This window comes from Acomys minous (genome assembly GCF_964271855.1).
Source record: "Acomys minous genome assembly, chromosome: 1".
Taxonomy (NCBI): domain Eukaryota; kingdom Metazoa; phylum Chordata; class Mammalia; order Rodentia; family Muridae; genus Acomys; species Acomys minous.
Genome location: NC_140483.1, coordinates 29,693,855 through 29,713,572, shown reverse-complemented (window position 1 = coordinate 29,713,572; position 19,718 = coordinate 29,693,855). Strand labels below are relative to the sequence as shown.

The window sequence follows — 19,718 nt, the reverse complement described above, 5'->3', positions numbered from 1 at the left end:
ATAAAGAAAACACAGCATATGGCCACGTGGGTTTTGGCAATGTGATGTTTTGGCTTTGGGATATGTTTTATGTTTATAATCTTTTTACTTCAGAATTCATCATTCATAGAATAAAGAAGTCATACTAACTTTAAGAAGACATTAGAGAACTGAATTTCTTTCTTCTTACCCATACTTCATCTTCATGGAACATTTTAAATATATTTCCCAAATGAAGCAGCAGTTTCATTTAATGGCAGTAGTATTTCAAGCATTTTTAAAAATGAAAACACATAAAAATCACTAAGTAGAGCTGCTAGGCAAAATAACTCCCCCTGCTTAACAATTTCCATCAGTTCTCAATTTAATTACCATGCTATTCTGCCAGCTTTCTCCAGAAATAATTGATGCAATGAAGTCATTTCACTGGATATTTACAAACACTAGACTTGTAAAGGGGGTATCTGTCAATTCCCATTTGGCTTGGAAATGGCTATGGCTGACCTGGCACTGCCTTACCTCTATTTTGGGCTCAGCATAATTTTGCAGTCACTGACTCTGTAAAATGAGGGGGAGGGAAGGGACTAAGGAAAATGTTTTGGCTCTAATGCTCAACCTTAGTTCTGCATTTTCGAGTTTTCTGGCTGTAAAAAAAAAAATGACAGTGTACATCTCTGATTTTGTATAAAACAAAAATTGGTTAGATATGTGTTTGTGACTTCTATAATGTCTTGCGAAATTCTCAGTATGAAGAAATCCACAATATTGGGTATCTATAGGAAAAGCATATACATTGGCTTATCAACAATGAAAAGAATGAATTATGATAGTCTTTTAATGTCACTTTTGATTCTATAAAATGTTTTTATTTTTAGATTAAATCTGAATAATTACAATAAATTAAAATAAAAAATAAATTCTCAAAAACATTTGATTTTTGAAGGTATTATATCAATGGAGAGCAAATAGGATGTAGATAGAGTAAGCTAAGTTATTTTTAATCTTAGGAAGCTTACAGGAAATTCTAAATGATGAGATACATACAAGCGAGGTTCTTAAAGAATTAAGCCAGAGTACCAAATCATGGTACCATAGATGCAGTTTTTAAAATAGCAATTCTGACTAGTTAGAAAAAAGGATTCCACAGAAATTTCAGGTGAGTTTTACATGGAATTCTGACTGTGGTAACATTTACAAAGTGATGTGTTGCATTTTAAACTGTTGAGGTATAGAGAAACTTATTTCAAAATCACTTGGAATAAGATATGAATTAACAAAACAACAGACTAGTGAAGGTTATGCGTATCATATGAGAAATATTAATAAGATATGCTTGACACCAGTATCGCTATGAAGAATACAAAGAAATGGGGCTAGCCATGGTTTTGAGTACATTATGGGTGTGTAAGGATTCTTCATGGTTATCCCAGAGGAATCCACAGCATTCGTTTGTAGTATCTCCAGCATCACCAGTCTCATTAGCTGTTAGAGCTGATCGTAGGTATCCATCTTTGGCTAATTGGGAACATTCTCTCCTTTCTGTATTCTAACGGACATGGTGGACTTCCTTGGCAGCTCTTAAATGGTAGTTTCCATTGAGAAGAAATGTTTACACATGACACAAATAAATGCTAATTGGTAAAGGGACTGACCTGTCTCAGCTTAAGTTCTTTCTTCATGAGCTTTGGGAAAATTTCCCAAGAAGCATCCTTCTTTTTTCTTAAATGAGCTCTCTTGTGCTTGCTTGTAGCACTTGCTACCCTTGGGTGTCAACCACCCAAACAGCATGGGCAGTGGTTGGAGAACCAACGAAAGCGAGCTTCCACCCCATCCTCAAAGTATTTCTAAGTGCGGAGTCCTGAAAGGGCTCCCTGCTAAGTATGGCTTGGATTGGAGGTTTTAATGCCAGAGTCGCCACACCTTTTGTAGGATAATTACCTCTTAACCAAACATTTCTGAGTTCCTAATAAATTAGCCCCCTTAGTCACTTAACTATTTTAGTAGTTCTTCTCTGAACTTGGTCCAGATTTTCCATAATTCTGGTTAACAAGGTGCTCTGCAGGGAATGCGGTGTCCAGGTGTGGTGACTTTGCCAGGGCATTTGGTGTAGTTGAGGGAGCAAGAGAAAGATGACAGACATCTAATATCCCTTAGGCTCTCATAAATGTATGGCAGCTTTCCAATCTGCAAAGCTGAGCTCACAGTAAATGAGTAAGCAAGTGGATTGGAAATGGCCCCTTCCTTAATTTAGGTGGAAGAAAAGCTAGTGGCTGCTGGCTTGCAAGGAAGTAGTGAGGATGTAGATGAATTTGAGGACATTATTCATCTAAAATAGTGTTGCAGCTTATTTAACAAAAATATCGTTGTAAAGAAGAGGCTAAAGCGGGCGTGATGGCGCACACCTTTAGTCCCAGCACTCGGGAGGCAGAGGCAGGTGGATCACTGTGAGTACGAGGCCAGCCTGGTCTACAAAGAGTCCAGGACAGCCAAGGCTACACAGAGAAACCCTGTCTCGAAAAAAACAAAACAAAACAAAAAGAAGAGGCTACAGACCCTCTGACTGGGGTCATTCTAAGGATCAGCAATGGCTGAATATGGCAGGACTATTGCTCTGTCTTTACCCATTGTTTGCGCTGTATTTGTATAAATAATATCATTGAAATGCTGTTCACTGGGAGCCTGAGTAAAACTTGACAGAACATAAAGGTTCTTTGATATTAAGTGATTTTCTTAGGTTAAAGCACATAAGTAAATAGAGTCAGATGTTTATGTACATGTATGTGTATATGTACATGCATATGCACGTGTATATGTACATATATAACATATATATATATATATATATATATATATATATATATATATATATATATGTTAGCTACACAGAGCTTCAGGCCCTTGACTCTTTCACTTGACTGAAAAGCAGAAACACTCCTGATGTGGCATCAGGGTCTAATATCAGCTTGGGAATAAGATTCAAGCGCGTATTGAAGAACCTTTTGTTTTTAGATTTGATGGCTGTTTTTATGCACATTTAAATATCTTTTAGTCTTTAGATTTTCTTTGTAGACAACATTTTACATCAACGAAATATCATTTCAAAGACAGTAGTACTAAGGAAAATAATTGTATCAGCTTGTTAGGGCGCTGAGACCTTAATGAGGAACCTATTCAGGTTAAAGAAATTCAGGAATATCTGAAAAGCACACTTAAAATTAATACTCATATGTCCTGATATTTGAAAAAGTAAGATGAATGTTTATTTGATTCTGTGGCCAATACGTATGTGCATAATTGACCATGCTGAAGTGCATGCTGCTTATGTATGACATTACATATCTTCTTAGCCAATAATATTTGGTCCTTATTGAGTTCTTTATCTTAAGCTGTATTATATTTGTTCATTTATTTGTGTGTATGTTTTGTGTGTGTGTGTATGTGTGTGTGTGTGTGTTCAGAGGATAGCCTGTAAGAATTGATTTTTCCCCCCACCTTTTACCTGGATTCCTGGAATTGAGCTCAGGCCGCCAGGCTCTGTGGGAAGCACCTTTTCCTGGGAGCCCTCTTCCCAGCCTGGGCACGTTCAGAATGTGTGACTATTGCTGCACACGGAGAGTAGGAAAGGTGAGCTGAGCTGTAGCAGCTTGAATGCAATAACTTGCACCATACTCATTACTTCTGCGTTTCAAAGATACCTCAAATAATATAATTGTGAAACTTTCAGATTTTTACTGAAAGGCTTATTTTTCATATTCTGGAAGATTGGGTGCTACTGAGATCCTCAAATCAACATAGTTCAGAATGAACATGAAGAGTGTTGGAACCCAGCTTTTGTTTTAAGTTCCTTACTCCCATTATTTTTTTTTAAAAAAACTTGTACTGTATGAGAATGACTGCTAAGCAAACTCTACAATCAACTGAAGATTTTGTGGGAGGGGCTATGCTAATTCTGCATACAGAATCCCTGTTGTTTTTTGTATCCCTCCAGCTCTTTGTGTCCGGATCTTTTGAACTGGAGGCAGCGTTCTGGAGCCCAGCATCTCCTTTGAACACAGCTGGACTCTCAGGTAGTGTTTGGTCTTTAGAGACTGATATCCCTAAAATAACTTTGAATAGTTAAATCTGACCATGTGTGAAATGGCAGTTGCCTTTTAATTTTAATGGAATATTTTAGGGCATTTTTTTATGGAAAAGCTCTTAAAATTCTTCCCCCTCCCACTCTTAATGAAAGGGGGAAAATGTGTTACTGTAGTTGTAATTTTTTTATTTTAAATTTAAAGCAATTCCTGCAAATCTTAACAAGTAAAATCAAATATTTAATGCTTTTGGAAAAATGCCTTTATAAAATTTACAGAGCAAAATAAAAAATTTTTGGATTTAAATTTTTGTGAATAAAACAGATTTTCTAAAAGCACTTACATCATCAATCAGGACTTCCCAGTGACTTTGTTGTGCGGAATCACAGAACCACATTGCAACCCCAGTAGATATTATGAAAGCTCAGGCTCTGTTCTTAGAGTTTGTAGAAGGACTATTGGTTCACAAATATTAGTATTACATCTGGAAACAAGTATTTATTTCATACATGCAAATTGAGGTACTCGGTCCTGATATAAACCACAATTATCAAAGGTTTTTTGAACACTATAATTCTGGAACTTCACCAAGTCCCTAGCCAGAGGCAGTGATGTGCTAACAATTTCTGTCAGATGAACTAGTGTTCTTAGACCACTCGAGAAAGTATGCATGTCCCTGAGTGTTCATTTTTGCAAATCTGGAGATCAACTCAAGGTAGGCAAGTAATGTGTAACTTAGTCACATATTCAGCCCCTAGTGGTGTTGACAGGGTTTGGTCCTTTTTGCACTTGAAGCAATTTTGTGAATGCCCAGTCATCAACTCACATCACTTTTGAATGATTGTCTTAACACTAGGAATAAAAGGATTAAAGCAGTGACTTTTTACTGATGCTAATTGCACCTTATGAAAGATTTAACCAGTATTCTGCTTCAGATGAGGTTCCAGTGGCATCCTTCAGAGCATCCCACATTCCCATGGTTGTACATAAGCAAGGTTCTGGGGGACAAAGAGCTTAAGTACTTTACCCAAGTTTCTACAATCAGTAATTCAGATTAACCTTATGGCCTGATTCAAGATTTGCGCTTCTAAACAATATATTCTCAAGTTGTTTTACGAAGAAGCCTTTCTAAATTGTACTTAACCAATAATTTGGGATATTTTATAGTTGTTTTTATGGCAGTTGAATATGTGACTGAAGGATACAGTGAAACTGTCAGTGATAGCTTAGATGACAGTAAAGGGTAGACATTTTAAGCTTAGAACAGTTCTAAATTATATCATTTTTGGATTATTTTAATAAAATGGAGATTAAATGGTAATGTGGCTAAATGTACCTTACTTTCAGTTAATAGAAATCATCTGTCAAGAAAGTATAAATCTCTACTCCTTATATTGCTTCCTAGGCCAGAAACAGTTTAAAATGCCTTATATACACTCACATGTGTATGTGTATACTCATATATATGATAATATATACATATATGCACATACAATTATATGTGGAAGTGAAGAACTCATACCTAAAGTAAAATAATAATAAGAAATATAACACAGAAGGTGAGAATAATACACAGAAACCATGTTCCCAGAGCTCTAGTACAATTTTTTAAATGTGTTTTTAATTTAAATAAAATTACATCACTTTCCTCCTCCAGCCCTTCCAGTTACCCGCCCTTGAACCCCTCTCATGTTTCCCAACTCTCAAATTAATAGCTTCTTTTTCTTTATTATTGTTAAATGTATATGCAACAATATGTATACATGTGTGTGCACAAATATATAGAAATACAACTTAATGAGCTCAATTTTGTTGTCTGTGTGTATATCAAAACCATGGCAGAAGGAGGAGATGATGTGCAACATCAATTGTTATCTTAAAAAGGGATCTTTTTAAAAGTCACAGGAAAACATTCAACTGGATGGTAATAAAGATTATATAATGGACTTCCTTAAGGAATGTCTTCAACATATTTTTAGAGTTTCACTTTTGTGGGTGGAAGCTAGTCAAGCACTTTACCACTGGAGCTATAGGACTGGGAGAATCCCTACTACTGAAGACACCATGCACTTCAGACAGAGTGTGAATCTGATCCAATCAGTTGGCGCTAATCTGAAAGCCTCCTCTCAGGACCAGCTTTCATAGTACAGTAAAATGCTATGTAAGCTTCAAAAAGAGAGAAGCAGCCAATACTCATACCCATCTGTAAAGCCAATGAATGGGCTGAGGGACAATATTGGCATACCTTGGTAGTAACCAACAGCTCTCTAATTTGACTTAAAACCTGTTCCACATAAGGGAAATGATACCTTGAACTGTAACACTAGCCAACTACTCAGAGCAGGTGAGGTCATGGATCCTAGAAAAGAGCCTACCAATTTTTGACTGCATTCTAAATATTTATCATATATGCATATCCACAGATACATGTAGCTTTCACTTCTCATCAAAGAAATGTCACCTTAACTGGTCAAAATGCAGAGAACAAGTAACCATATATCAGGTGCCCAGCTCCAGTGGATACATCTACAGAACAATTCCTGCATCCAAGGCTTGGGGAAGATGACAGATGAAGAGCCAGAGGCTGACCTGGAAATTTGCTGTAAGATTGTGTCTCCTAGAAATGACAGGGAAGCACTACTCATGAAACCTCAACCACCTGGCTGCCTAAACAAGACTGCTAGAAGTACAACACCAATAGATATGCCAAAATAGAAGGCAGAAATTGTCTTCTCCATGGATGAGCCCTGGAACTGGTTATCCAATACAATAACAAAAAGAGGCTATGATTTTGAGAAGAAGGAACAAGACAGTGTATATGAGAGGAATTGGAAGGAAGAAAGAGAAAGCAGAGTAATGTAATTATATTTTAATTAAAAGTAGTTGTGAAAGCAAAAAGTGCCATGTAACTACCACAACTCAACAGCCAGAACAGCCAAAGCGCGCTGTCCAAGTTAACTGGTTTCAGCCTGATTTGGTTTTACCTAGTGCTGAAATGGATAGGTGGGTAGCTACACGCATACCACAGTTGACACCTTATGCTTCTGGTTCATTGATTTACGTTATGGTGTGCCTATGCTTAGGAGGGCATTAACATGTAAGGGAGAATTTGATAGCAATGGTTCATTAAGCAGAATTTATTGAAGGGACTGTTTGCAATGTGTGTACCACAATCATGGACATTAAACAAGGGATGGCAGTATCAGCTGGGATCCATGGCTACCACAGAAGGCCCAATGAAGATAACAGCCAACAGAGCCAAAATATTTAGGGATGTGGCTGTATAATAACTGCAGAAAAAGGTACCTTGACAGGAATTGTAAGCGGTCTGCAGAGTAGAGTAGTGACTGCCAACCTGTTGCCTGCCTCCTCATTTAAGTGATGATGTCATTTGCTACACAGAAGCTTTTGAATTTTATGAGGTTTAGTTTACTCTTTGTTAGTCTTGATCTGTACTGTTGCAGTCATGTTAATTTTTTTCTGTGCCAGTGAGTTTAAGCATATTCCCTACTCTCTCCTGTCCCAGATGTGGGGCTTCAGGTCTTATATTGAAGTCCTTAACCAACTTGGATTTATGCAGGGTGGGGAATAAGGATACAGGTTCATTCTTGTACATGTAACTCTTCAGTATGACCAACACCATTTTTTGGAGGTGATGTCTCTTCTCTAATGTGGATGGTTAGCCTTTCTGTGAAAACTCAAGTGTCTGTAGGAGTGCGTGCTTATATGTGGGTTCTCGGTTCTTTTCCACAGATTAATGTTTCTGTTTTTATGCCAGTACCATGCTGTTTTTATCACTATAATTCTGTAATATAACTTGAAATCAATGTAAAGGAGGGTATTGGAATGGAAGAGCTAGGTTTAAATGGGACAAGGGTGGGTGGGAAGGCAGGAGGGAGGAAATAATATGAGGAGGAATAACTAACTCTATAGGCACTTCAAATAAGTTATGTGGAAACCATCTATTATAAAACACTCCTAAAACATGTACACACAGACACATAAAGACTTTAAATGGAGTTACCTACAACAGAAACACAAAGCCATTACTAGATACCACAGGCTAATAAGTAAGAAGCTTAATGCCTAGAATAGTTATGCCTTTTGGGGTTGTTTGCCACTGAGGTCCCATAGACTCCCAAATATTACATTAGAAGCTATTGCCAATGCTCTAACCCTTGAAAATGTGACAGTAAGACCACACTGTTAAAGATATAATACTTGAGTCATAGAACATGTAGAAACCAAGTTCTATCCCTACTGGCTAGGTTTCATAGGGTTAGAAGGTTCCTGGCATGCTACATGTGGAGAAAAGTAATCATCAGTGTTACCCAGCTGTGCAGCTTATGAGTTACAACAATTACCAGCAATAGTATCATGTGATTAATCAACCACTTTCTGAATGGATTTAAAGTCTACTCCACAAGACAAATCCTATACCTGGCACGATTATCAGGAGCAAGACTCTGTGGCTAGACATAGGAGAGAACCCATTCCTATTACTTCATTAAGTAGGTTCAATACTAAACCAACCCCTGATGAGTTACATTCATACCCATAAATAATGTTTCTCCTTTTTACCATAGATGGCAACAACACAGAGACCGACCGCTGGTCACGGTGCAGAGAATAACTGACCGTAGAATGCTTACCTCCAAGTGATGTCTACGTTATATTCCCTCCTAAGGGATCACTGAAGGAGAAGGGACAGAAGGATTGTAGGACCAGAGGTGGTAGATAACTACAGGGAAATGGTGTTTTGTGGGCACAGCAGGGCAGTTGGCATACAGAGTCACAGCAGGTGAGACAGCATGCACAAGACCTGTGTAAACTCAAGCCAGCAAAATCCTACCGTAAAGAGAGGTGGTGTGTACAAAGTCCCATTCCAAACTAATAGGCCATTGGCAATTGATAACAGCAGAGAGATGGAAAGATGGTTCTCTCTGAAGGGGTGGCCCCTGGTGTGTTAGCTACCCTCCAGTGGAAAGCCATACACATCCAAGAGTATGTAGGCAAAGCCAACTGTACTCCATGAGTTTATAAAAAGAGGACACACAGTAAGGTGGGTAGGAAATGGGGCCAGCGGATCTGGGGTGAGTGAGTGAGGGGAAAATATAATCAACATTCTCAAAGAAATTATTAATTCTCAAATTCCCAAAGAATTAATAAGAATGTGAGAAAAAGTAAAAATCTAGGACCCACAATTGAGATAACATTTGTGATATTTATCTTTCAGCCTCTAGCTTATTTCACTTAACGCGATGATTTCCATTAACATCCAGCAAAATTCGTTTTTCTTTATGGCCTAGTAAACTCCATTGTGGATGCACACCACGTTTTCTCTCTCCATTGTTCTACTGACAGACTTCCAGACTGTTGTGAATAGTTGTGTAATAAACATGAACATTTAAGTATCTTTTTTTGGGGGGGGGGAAATACTTCAAGTAGATACTCCAGAGTGGTATAGTGTGTCATGTGGAGTTCTATTATTAGTTGTGGGAGAAACTTTCTCTACAACATATTTTGTAGGGTCACGTGTATGTATTAGCTGGTTAGTTATATTCTCCTGACATCCAGAAAGTTCTTGTACTGAAGCTTTATTAGTTTATACTCAGAGTGAGTCAAATTTCAGAGACTGCCAAAAGTATAATTCTGTGCATTAGACTTTCCAAAATTCAAAAGTCCAAAATGGTTTAACAGTGACATAAGGATTTGGAAGCATTTTGGTTTTTTACAAAGTTAATTTGTCATTCGTTAAGAGACTTTTTTTTTTTGGTGCCACAGGCCTTGAATTGTTTTTAATTTATCAGTTTTCTTCTTAAGCTTATTTATAGTTTATTTTAAAATTAACTCCTGATAGAAATCCTTCTTAATTTCAATTTTATACTTATATCTGAAGTCTTTAAGAACTAGGTAAGAATAATTTTGTTTGGGAAAGAAGAGAATTGAGAAAGTGCATTCCCCACCCGTGAGCATAGGTTAAAATCCAAGTTCTATCTCAGAGTATCTTTGAGGAAAAGTGTCAAGAGCTCACTCTGCAGATTTCCTCCCAACTTGTTGGTAAGTTCGAGCTGAGTTGACGCTTACTACTGTCAGCAGCTAACACAACAGTACAAAGGTTTGGTTACATTCAGGAGTGGCAAAGGTCAGTGTAGGGAGGTCAGGCAGGACCTGTTCCAGATAAAATAAATCAGTTTTAGCTTGCCCTTTCACTGTGGGTACTTGACTAAGAGTGTGTGGGAGTCGAACACAACAGTCTCTGACCAGTTCTTTTGTTGTTTGTTTTTAAAGCAAGGGTAATTTTTGAGGCAAAGAAGGGAACGATTCTAAGGAGTAATTGTTGGTACTTTCCATTGAAGAGTTGATGGGCCTTTGTGGAAATTCTTGAAATGATTAATCAAAATATTTGATTAGTAGGGAAGTCAGGGAAATGAAAAGCTTTGGAAAGGTAAAATCTCATGATGTGGGTGTAAGGGGTGGGTTCCCTCCTCAGAGACCAAGTGTGTGCATGGCTGGTTTCAGTCTCAGGCCATGGAACCCTGCGTTGGCTCCATAGTAGAATTCTACTAGGACTTAGTCTTTCTCTCCAGAACAGTCAATAATAAATGTTATCCTGATGCAAGTGCACTGATAATAATAGTGATATGTGTGTGGGGGGGGTCACAGTGTGATTATTTACAGTTTATATGTCCTCCATTCCTCAGAATGGACACTGAACATGGGGGCAAAAGACCTCAAAAATCATGATTTAATTAAGTGAAAGGGGGAGTTTTGCTAGAAACTGTCACCAGGGCTGAGAAGTGATGACATCTGAACACTTCCTTTCCAGGGTTGCCATGGAGCTCTCAGAATAGGCTTGAGAACAAGGCCTCTTTCAAATGCCTTTTGGTGGTCTCATTCAGCTGCTGCCACAAGACACGGTAAACGGGGGGGGGGGGGCGGGAGGAGGGGGGTAAGGAACAAACATTTGTTTCTCACCGCTATGGAAGCTGGAAGTTCAAGGCCAGTTGAGATTTTTGGCGAGGGTCCTCTTTCTGATTTATGCACAGCTGAGAAAGAAGAGGGGAGAGAGGAGTAGATAAGAGGAATAGAGGAGAGAGAGAAAAAAGGAAGAGAGGGGAAGAGAGGAAAGGGGAGGGGAGGAGAGGGGAGGAGAGAAGAGCGCAGGGGAGGGGAGGGGAGGGGAGGGGAGGGGAAAATCCTCCACTAGTTCAGAATTCAAAAACTATTATTTCCCAAAATACTCTTTCCAAGCACTGTCACTCTGGGGGCTTAATAGATGAATTCTAGAGGACACACGTATTTGACCAACAGCAAGTGACTTTAAATTATTTTTCATGTGGTGCCAAATCAGATGCAAAAACAGGTGACACTATGCAAGTAAGGCGACGCCTAGGTTTCCCTTTGGAAAACATGGGCCAACACCCTTCTCCTTTCCCCTTCAGATACATACTACTTTCCCAAACTCAACAAATAAGACCCAGACTTTCATTTTATTAAAATTTCTACCAAGGCTTTTAAGGGACTTGCTGAAGTAACAGAGCCAGGGTTAAACTAATCTGTGTCTATTTACTGAGCCAGAAAAGGATATGGAAAGAGAACCAGGAAGAGAAGGATGTGTAAAGGAGAGAAACATTTCAGAGTGTTTCCAGCGATGCTTCAAGGTCCCCCTGAAACTTCAAAGTAAGATAAGGCCTTGTATTTCTTTGTGGCGCAAAGTAACTTTCCTGTCAACCATTTACCCAACCTCTGTCACTAGAAGGCTATGTGCTGGCAAACTGACCTTAACCGGTGAAGGTTGGCGAACCCCAGCCAATGCCTCAGGGTGGGACAGAACCCAGGCGCCAAGCAGTATCCCCGGCTGCTAATTTGCTGGACACACAGAGAGCCCTGTTCTGTAACCTCCCCCTAGGTTGTGGGTGAGTGGAACCCATTAACATTTAAAAATATTTGCAGAAATCAGAGGGGGGGGAAGGTATTTCTGGAGGCCAGTCCTCAGAGCACTCTTAGGCTTGCCAAGGTTTGCTGGCATGGCTCAGGCTTTGATAGAGAACATCTGGGTGGCTGCGGCTGCTGCATATAGATGGGGCAGAGGGCAGGAAACAAAAGGGGGCTTGTGAGAGAATGCTGAGCGAATGCTCTCTGTAAGGGAGAAGGCCTTAGTACCTACCCTATGTAGCCTTGGTCGTGAACGGCGGAGACTGCGTGATGACAGAGGACCAGCCACTGGGTTCTTTTGGGAAACAGACAAGAGTGGTGTAGCAGCATCATTTGGCTCCTTCTCTTAGAGCGTCTTTAGCAACCCACATGCAGAAGACAAGAGGGAGGGTTCTATTTTAATGGAGACACACTTGTCATGCTTCCTCTATTGCTGATTTCATTCATACAACAAAACAAAATAAGATCCCGTTCATAACCGGGTACATTTCAAACACAAAAGTGCTGTTATTAACTGAGGGTTAGGGTCAGGCTGTTGAAAATCTATCATCTGTGAATAGACTTTGTATTGGATTCTGCCTTATCCAACTCACATTACCCAGCTTCCATGCACATATAAGAGAAATCCCTGTTCAGATGTATAGAACAGATGTAAATAAGCTATTATGCCTGTTGCACAGATGACAATTGTGGATACAGACAAATCTATGTATTCCCATACAGAGTGCATTTACAATGCCTTTCTTCTCCTCTTCCCTTTGGTGTCCATCTTGTTTCTCAACTGCTTCCATGATTGGTTCTTGTCAATTCAGCACAAACCTAGCATGCCTGGGGAGAAGGGATTTCACCTGAGGAATCGCCTCCATCTGATTGGCCTGTGAGCATGTCTGTGGGCATTTTCTTGATTGCTGAGTGACATGGGAGGGTCCAGGTCACTGTGAGCGGTGACATCCTTGTGCATTTGTGCCTGGGCTTTTTAGAAAGGTAGCTGAGCAAGCCAGTAAGCAGCTCACCTCCATGGTTCCCTCCTCTGCTCCCACTTGAACTCCTGTCCTGACCTCCCTCAGTGCTGGACTGTGATCGGGCATGGAAGTCAAGTAAATCTTCCTCCTAAAGTTGCTTTGGGTGAGTCTTTTATTGTAGCACACTAGGACCCCTTCTGACCCAGTTCTGGAAAAAACTCGTCTTGTGTGTAAAGCTTATCTTCTTTTGGAATCGATCCCAGCCCAGGCCTTAGCCGCTGGATCTAGGATATGGTAATGACAGCAGTGGAACTCAAGTCAACTGGTCGAAACGTGCTGGATACGTGGCACCATCACTGAACAGATGTTTAAGTGCCCACTGTGTTGTAGGCTCTAGGGCTATCAGACTGAGTAAAGCCATGCTTGCTTTGTAGTTCCAAGTAGTCTAGAAGATGTACTTAATATTTCAATAAGACAATAGTCTGTCCTGCTTGAGAACTGATAGGAGAAGTATACTGCATCAACTTGCCTTTATTGATCTGGCTTTTAAAATAGAGTCTTCCATGTCAGCTCATTGACTCTGATTTGTAAGCTTCATTCTTTCTTTCTATATATATGTTCCTCTATTCTAAAGCTTGTAGTAAAAGGATGAGTCTACTCCAAGGCTGTGATTTCATGTGCTCCAGTGTTTACAACGTATGATTGATGCATATGTGCACATGTGAGAGTATTCTAACATAGATCAGCTAGTCTTACAGGTTTTGTTTTGGTGAAAGAAATGTAAAAGCTACAGTTAGTTCCACATTTATTTAAATACGAGTTTACTTAACAGTTACATTTTGTTATGAGCGCTCTTACATTCTTAATTTTAAAAATATTTAAGCAATTTATTTCTTTGTAAACATTACTAAGACCAATACTTAGGAAAACCTTATGTTGAAAACAGAATGAGGCATTAGTTTAATTTCAGGGTATTGAATTCTGACATTAAAATTTCAATAACTCGTACTTATAATTGACTTTGTTACTAGAAGTGAAGGTTGGCATTCTCTTAGTAATGTTTGCAAAGAAATAACTCAGTCAGAAAGGCAATGATTTTGTTTTATTTTTTAACAAAGGAAACATTTGAAATGTGTCATTAGATTTTATGTGTATGTTTTTTATGCTTTCACTTGCTACACAGCCACTTCCTTAACAATAGGAAAAATTCTTTTCAAAAGAAGTATTCTTGGGGCTTGAGAGACGGCTTAGTGCTTGCTTCTCTTACAGAGGACTAGCATTAGATTCCCAGCACTTATATTTGGCAGCTCACATTTGGCTATAACACCAGCTCCTGGGTATGTACATGTACACACACACACACACACACACACACACACACACACACACACACACAACTAAAATAAATCTTCATTTTTAAAAAAGAGAATAATCCTTGCTCGGAACATTTCTGCTAAATTGCAGTGATCATGGCCCTCATTTTAATGGATAAATATTTAAATATATTTATAAATGTGGACTATTGAATAAAAAATGACACTAATAAATTGTCAAATTTTGCCAAAGATTTGGTTTCAGCTATATTAACAATGGAATATCCCAAGTAGCTGAATATTTCTCTCATTTTTAATGCTTCTTAAATACTTGTATAAATCTTTTTAAATTGCTTAAAAATATTTATGGCACCACTTCTAACTCATTCTAAAACTTTTCTCTTTCTTTTGTCCCCTTCACTTAACAATAAAACAGATATGTCTGAATGCCAGTTTATGATCAGTTACTCTAAGAACCAGGTATTTAAAACAAACAAACAAAAAAAACCTAGAGCCTTCAGATTTTATCAGGTATTGTTCCCATAAAGTATGACAAATTAATAGATACTTGTTTATCTAGAATTAAACCCCAGAATACAGACTCTAACACATTTGTCTTGGTCAGTTCTTAGTCTCATGGACTAAGGACAATGCATGCAGAGAACTTAGCCCCCCTGTGAAGGTCTAGCCAATGGACAAGTCATTCTCTCAGGCTGTGGGGCAGCGGGGACTGCCTGCGACATGAACTCAGGTGCCCGCAAGATTTGCTCACTTCCCCTTGGCTGGGTATGTAGGCCATCCAGATGAGAACTGATAGGCTGTGGTCAGATGGTGGGGAGAAGGGCCCCCCTGCGGAGCTCTAGGGGAGGGGCAGAAGGCAGAAGAGGGAGGGACGGGGGAACTAGAAGATACAAGGGGGGCATAACAATCGAGCTGTAATGAATAAATTATAATAAATAAAATGAGAAAAAGGTTATGACACTCTTTTCCAGGAAAAAAAATGTCATTATACCAGACCTTGCCTTTGCTTGGGGAGCGTATGTGACTGAAGTTGTGCCACAGGCCACTAGCTTTACTTCCTTTTGAGGTTAACATACTTGTATGCAATTACTAACCCTTAAGACTAATGAGTATCATTCCTAATTTATGTGACTGCCAGTCTTTTGGGCGTAGTAGGTATTTAAATGTTAGTAGAACTTAAATTCATGGGAAAAAAGAAGTCAGGGAGGAGGGAAGAGATGCTCGCCTTAGCTACACCCGTAGACCCTGAGACTGACGTTCAAATCCTGAAAACACTCCCCAGTTCATTCACCTTTATTGATTGTGACCAAACCATTGTTTTGTTTTTCACACTTCAAAGGTTTGGGGTCCTGAAGGTTAAAATGTTTTAAAGAAAAGATTCCTTGGGTTTCAAAAAAATGTAAAAATTACTGTTAAGTCTAACAGCCCTTCTCTGAAGTCTCTATCCTGAAGCAAATAATGAAGTCTAGACTGAAGCCTTAGAGATAGGCGCTCCTACTACACTTTCCACATTAGGCAGTCTTTTCAAATTACTGCTGTCTCCAAGAGTCGCGCTGGTGGTTAGGCCTGTCTTAGCCTGGCTTTCTATTGCTGCAGTGAAAACACTGTGCCCAGGAAGCAAGTTGGAGAGGAAAGGATTTATTCAGCTTACACTTCTAGATCATAGTCCTTCACTGGAGGAAGTCAGGGCTGGAACCTGGAGGAAGTAGCTGATGCCAAGGCCGTGGATGGGTGCTGTGTACTGGCTTGCTTCCTATGGCTTGCTTAGCCGGATTTCTTATAGAACCCAGGACCACCAGCCCAGGGATGGCACCACCCACAGTGAGTTGGGCCCTCCCTCGTTGATCACTAATTGAGAAATACCCTACAGCTGGATCTCATGAGGGCATTGCCTCACTGAGGCTGCTTCCTCTCTGATGACTCTAGCTTGTGTCAACTTGACACACAAAAGCAGCCAGTGTAAAGCCTAATCATAATTTCTTCCTTAATCTGTATCCCATGACTGGCAGATGCTGGAAACACAGGCAAGCCTATTTGGATCACAAGGTGATTGAGATGGCTAATGCTCTCAGAGCCCAGTCTCAGAGACACTGCAGAATATTCATATAACCCACAGGATGCAAGTGGCTTTAGAGGAGGCATCTTAGGGGTGAATGGCACCTCTATCAGCTATCATGTAGTCCTCAGTTGTTTGATGGGGTTCGGGGCCATCCACTTGGATACTGGCAGGGAGAATGTCCTCTGCATCCATAGACGAGGCAAATGTTTTGTTTCCGTCTGCTGGCCTTCTATCTTCTTTTGAGCTGACTTTGGAGGAGCCCACTGTGTTGCTTAGTGCCACATTTGCAGACTAGCTCTTTTCTGTGGCTTCTGTTGGTCCAGCTCAGTTTGGGTCTATATTCTCTATCCACGGCAGTAAACATGGTCTTTCTTTTCATTATTCTGGTGCTAAAGATAGATTCTGGGGCTTTGTACATTCTGGATAATTGCTTGAAGGCCAAGCTACACCCCCAGTCTAATTTTTTCCATGCATCCTGTATTCATGTTTAGTAAGTCACTGTTATGTGTCCCACATACAACCTCTACTGTTATCCGTCATATACCATCTACCATCCATTTGCCCATGATGCCACCTTCACTTGAATGACATCATCGACCAAGTTCTACAATTAGCAACAAACAGTGTTCAGCAATCACCCACAGCCTCTGTGTGCATACAAACTCAAGTATCCATTGGTACTTTTTATTATTTGGGGATGGGAAACATAACTGTGATTTATCATGAATGAAAAAGTGTCCTGAATTGATCAGAAATCTGGTAGCAGCCAAAACTTCAAGACTTGACAATTACATAGTTTTTCATAACTCTGCAGATCATTTTGAATTAGTCCATATTGCCTAGAGCAAAGTGATTTTTTCTTTTATGTGATTTTTATAAAACAGCAAGTGTATCATAATGAGGATCTGCTTCAAGAAATGAGTACAAAACATTGAGCAGATAGCCAAGGGATGCAAAGAAATAAAGACATAAAGGAAGGAATAAACTTCATAGCAGAAGTCACCAGACCCTCAGTGTAGATAGAAATTGCTTTATTCTTATGCCAGAATTGGATATTGGTACGAGACCCACATATGTGAAGGGTAAAGAGAAGACAGTGTAAAAAGAGTGCTGTGTGTTAAGCTTACATAAAGTGACAAAGAACAGCAGAAAGCATGGTGACTTGTGCCTGTAATGCCAGCACTCAGACTGACACAGGAAGATCGTTCATGAGGTTTAGGCTGCCCCCAAACTATGTAGCCTGTGCTATAAAGGAAGACCTGGCCTCAGAAACAAAACGAAAAAACAAAGCCCCACCTCCCCAACTCTTGTTCTTGTTTTATTTTGTCTGGATGTGTTTGCCTGTTGGCTTGGGTTTTTGAGACAGGGAGTTAGCTCCTAGCCCAGACCAACCTCTCACTCATGCGTCTCCTGCTTCACAGCTCCCGGACTGAGGGGATGAGGGAAGACTCCACGGCTGGCCTCAGTTTTCCCTTTTGAAGTGAACACAGCTTCAACAGTTCTCTAGAGAAGTAATCTTCATTCAGGGATCTTGTTCACTTATGCAAAGCAATTTTGTCTAAGAGAACTGATAAGGGAAAGGATCTGACCCAGTCACTTCAGTGAGACCTCTGTGGAACTACTCAGGTAGCACGCCCATGTTTATAATCAGATCTGGGGCTCTATTTACCAGAGGGAGATTAAAGGTTGCAATCCCTCTTCATGAACATGCCTCATGTGGGGAGAGTGCGTGGTCTCTGGTGCTGTTTAAATGATTTGCAGGCTGATGAGCTTCTATAAGTATTTTTCAACCTTTTCATAACCTCTGCACTTTATTGATAAAGAAAAACCCCCATATTTCTTTGAAGAATATTGTATACTAACCTGGGAGAAAGAGAATACCCAGGATAAATGAGACAAGGGAGAGAAATTATCACTGTATTTTTTGTCCCTCACCCCCGCCCCTTTCTTTCTGGATTCTCTTACCAGCCACAAAGATTATATCAAAAATAACTTTTTTCATCTCATTTGGGGAATTTTGTCTTGTTTACTTTTTCTAAATATAAGGATATAATACTGGGCATGTTTTATTCAAACAATGTACATTCTATTCCGAGGCTCTATTGCCCTGGAACCTGGAAAGTAAAAATAGGAAAGTTTCTCAGAAGTTTAACATAAACTAAAATGTTAGAATACAAAATATATTTTCAGTGTCTTTGGGAACAAAACTATGGATTGTCTTGCCAAGTATACGTAAGGGCTTCTCAGGCTTCTTCGTCTCCTTATTTTAGAGACAGGACCTCACTATACAGGGTCAGGAAGACCAAGAACTCAGGATCTCCTGACTTTACCCTCCAAAGTGTGCTATTACAGGTGTATGCCATGACGCCTGTCTCTGTAGGGGTACCTGGAAGCTGAACATGGTCAATGTCTGTAGCTCCTCTGCAGTCTAGTGTTCTTCCATTCTTTTCAGTTGATAAGTGTCTCCATTATCTGGTTTTTCCCTTATTGTTCTTATAATGGCTATTTTCTGTGCTGGGACTCAAACCCAGAGTCTTGCCCATCACATTTCAGACTTCATAAAATCACTTCCAATTGTTACTAAAACTTTATTCTATTCTTTAGTTTAGTTTATAATTAGAAAAGAAAAAGAAAAACACATTTTGAATGGGTTGCTGGACTTCTAGTGTGGTACTGTCTGGTTTGTACTGATAGAGTTCTTTAGTTCTAGGAGCCATTTTTTAAAAAGCTTCCTGCTTTGCCTGCGACCCCTGAGACTGGTCATCATTCCAGCTCCTGCTGCGTGCCTTCCACTGGGTTAAGCATTCTCAGTCATGTGCTCCTTAATCCTCACAGCATCTCTCTGAGATGGCCAGTGTTATCCACGTTACATGTGAAGAAATTTCTCCTTCTTCTTCTTCTTCTTCTTCTTCTTCTTCTTCTTCTTCTTCTTCTTCTTCTTCTTCTTCTTCTTCTTCTTCTTTTCCTCATATGTGTAGCCCAAGCTGGCCTCAAACTCCAGATCCTCCTGCCTCTGCCTCCTTTAGCAAATCCTTCTAGCTTGCGCCACCAGAACCGGCATGAGTTACTACTTCTACCAATCAATATTGAACCAATCAATATTCAATACCCAATTTATCAGACTCCCAAACCTAAAGTTTGCTGTGTGAGTCCATATTGCCTTTAGAAGTAGTAATTAATCCTTTATCTAACAAATTGCCACGATTTCACACTGAACCACTACTTCTGGGACAGTTTGATTCTCTTGTTTTACTTTGACTAGAACTGTTTCTTTGAGATGGAGTCTTATACATGCCAGGCTTGCCTCACAATCATTATGTATCAGAGAATAACCTTGAACGTTTGATCCTTCTGACTGTACCTCCCAAAG

The 19,718-nt window shown here is 39.6% G+C and overlaps 1 protein-coding gene across 1 annotated transcript in view; it reads left to right on the top strand.

Moving 5' to 3' along the window:
- LOC311597475 (uncharacterized protein) overlaps nucleotides 1–19,718 on the top strand; it is a gene marked incomplete at its 3' end in the record, with an annotated part of 321,153 nt that overhangs the window by 10,550 nt on the left and 290,885 nt on the right. Inside the window, exon 2 of the mRNA XM_084781709.1 lies at nucleotides 3,968–4,046. Coding sequence (XP_084637835.1) covers nucleotides 3,968–4,046 — 79 coding nt within the window. The remainder of the gene's footprint in view (nucleotides 1–3,967; nucleotides 4,047–19,718) is intronic.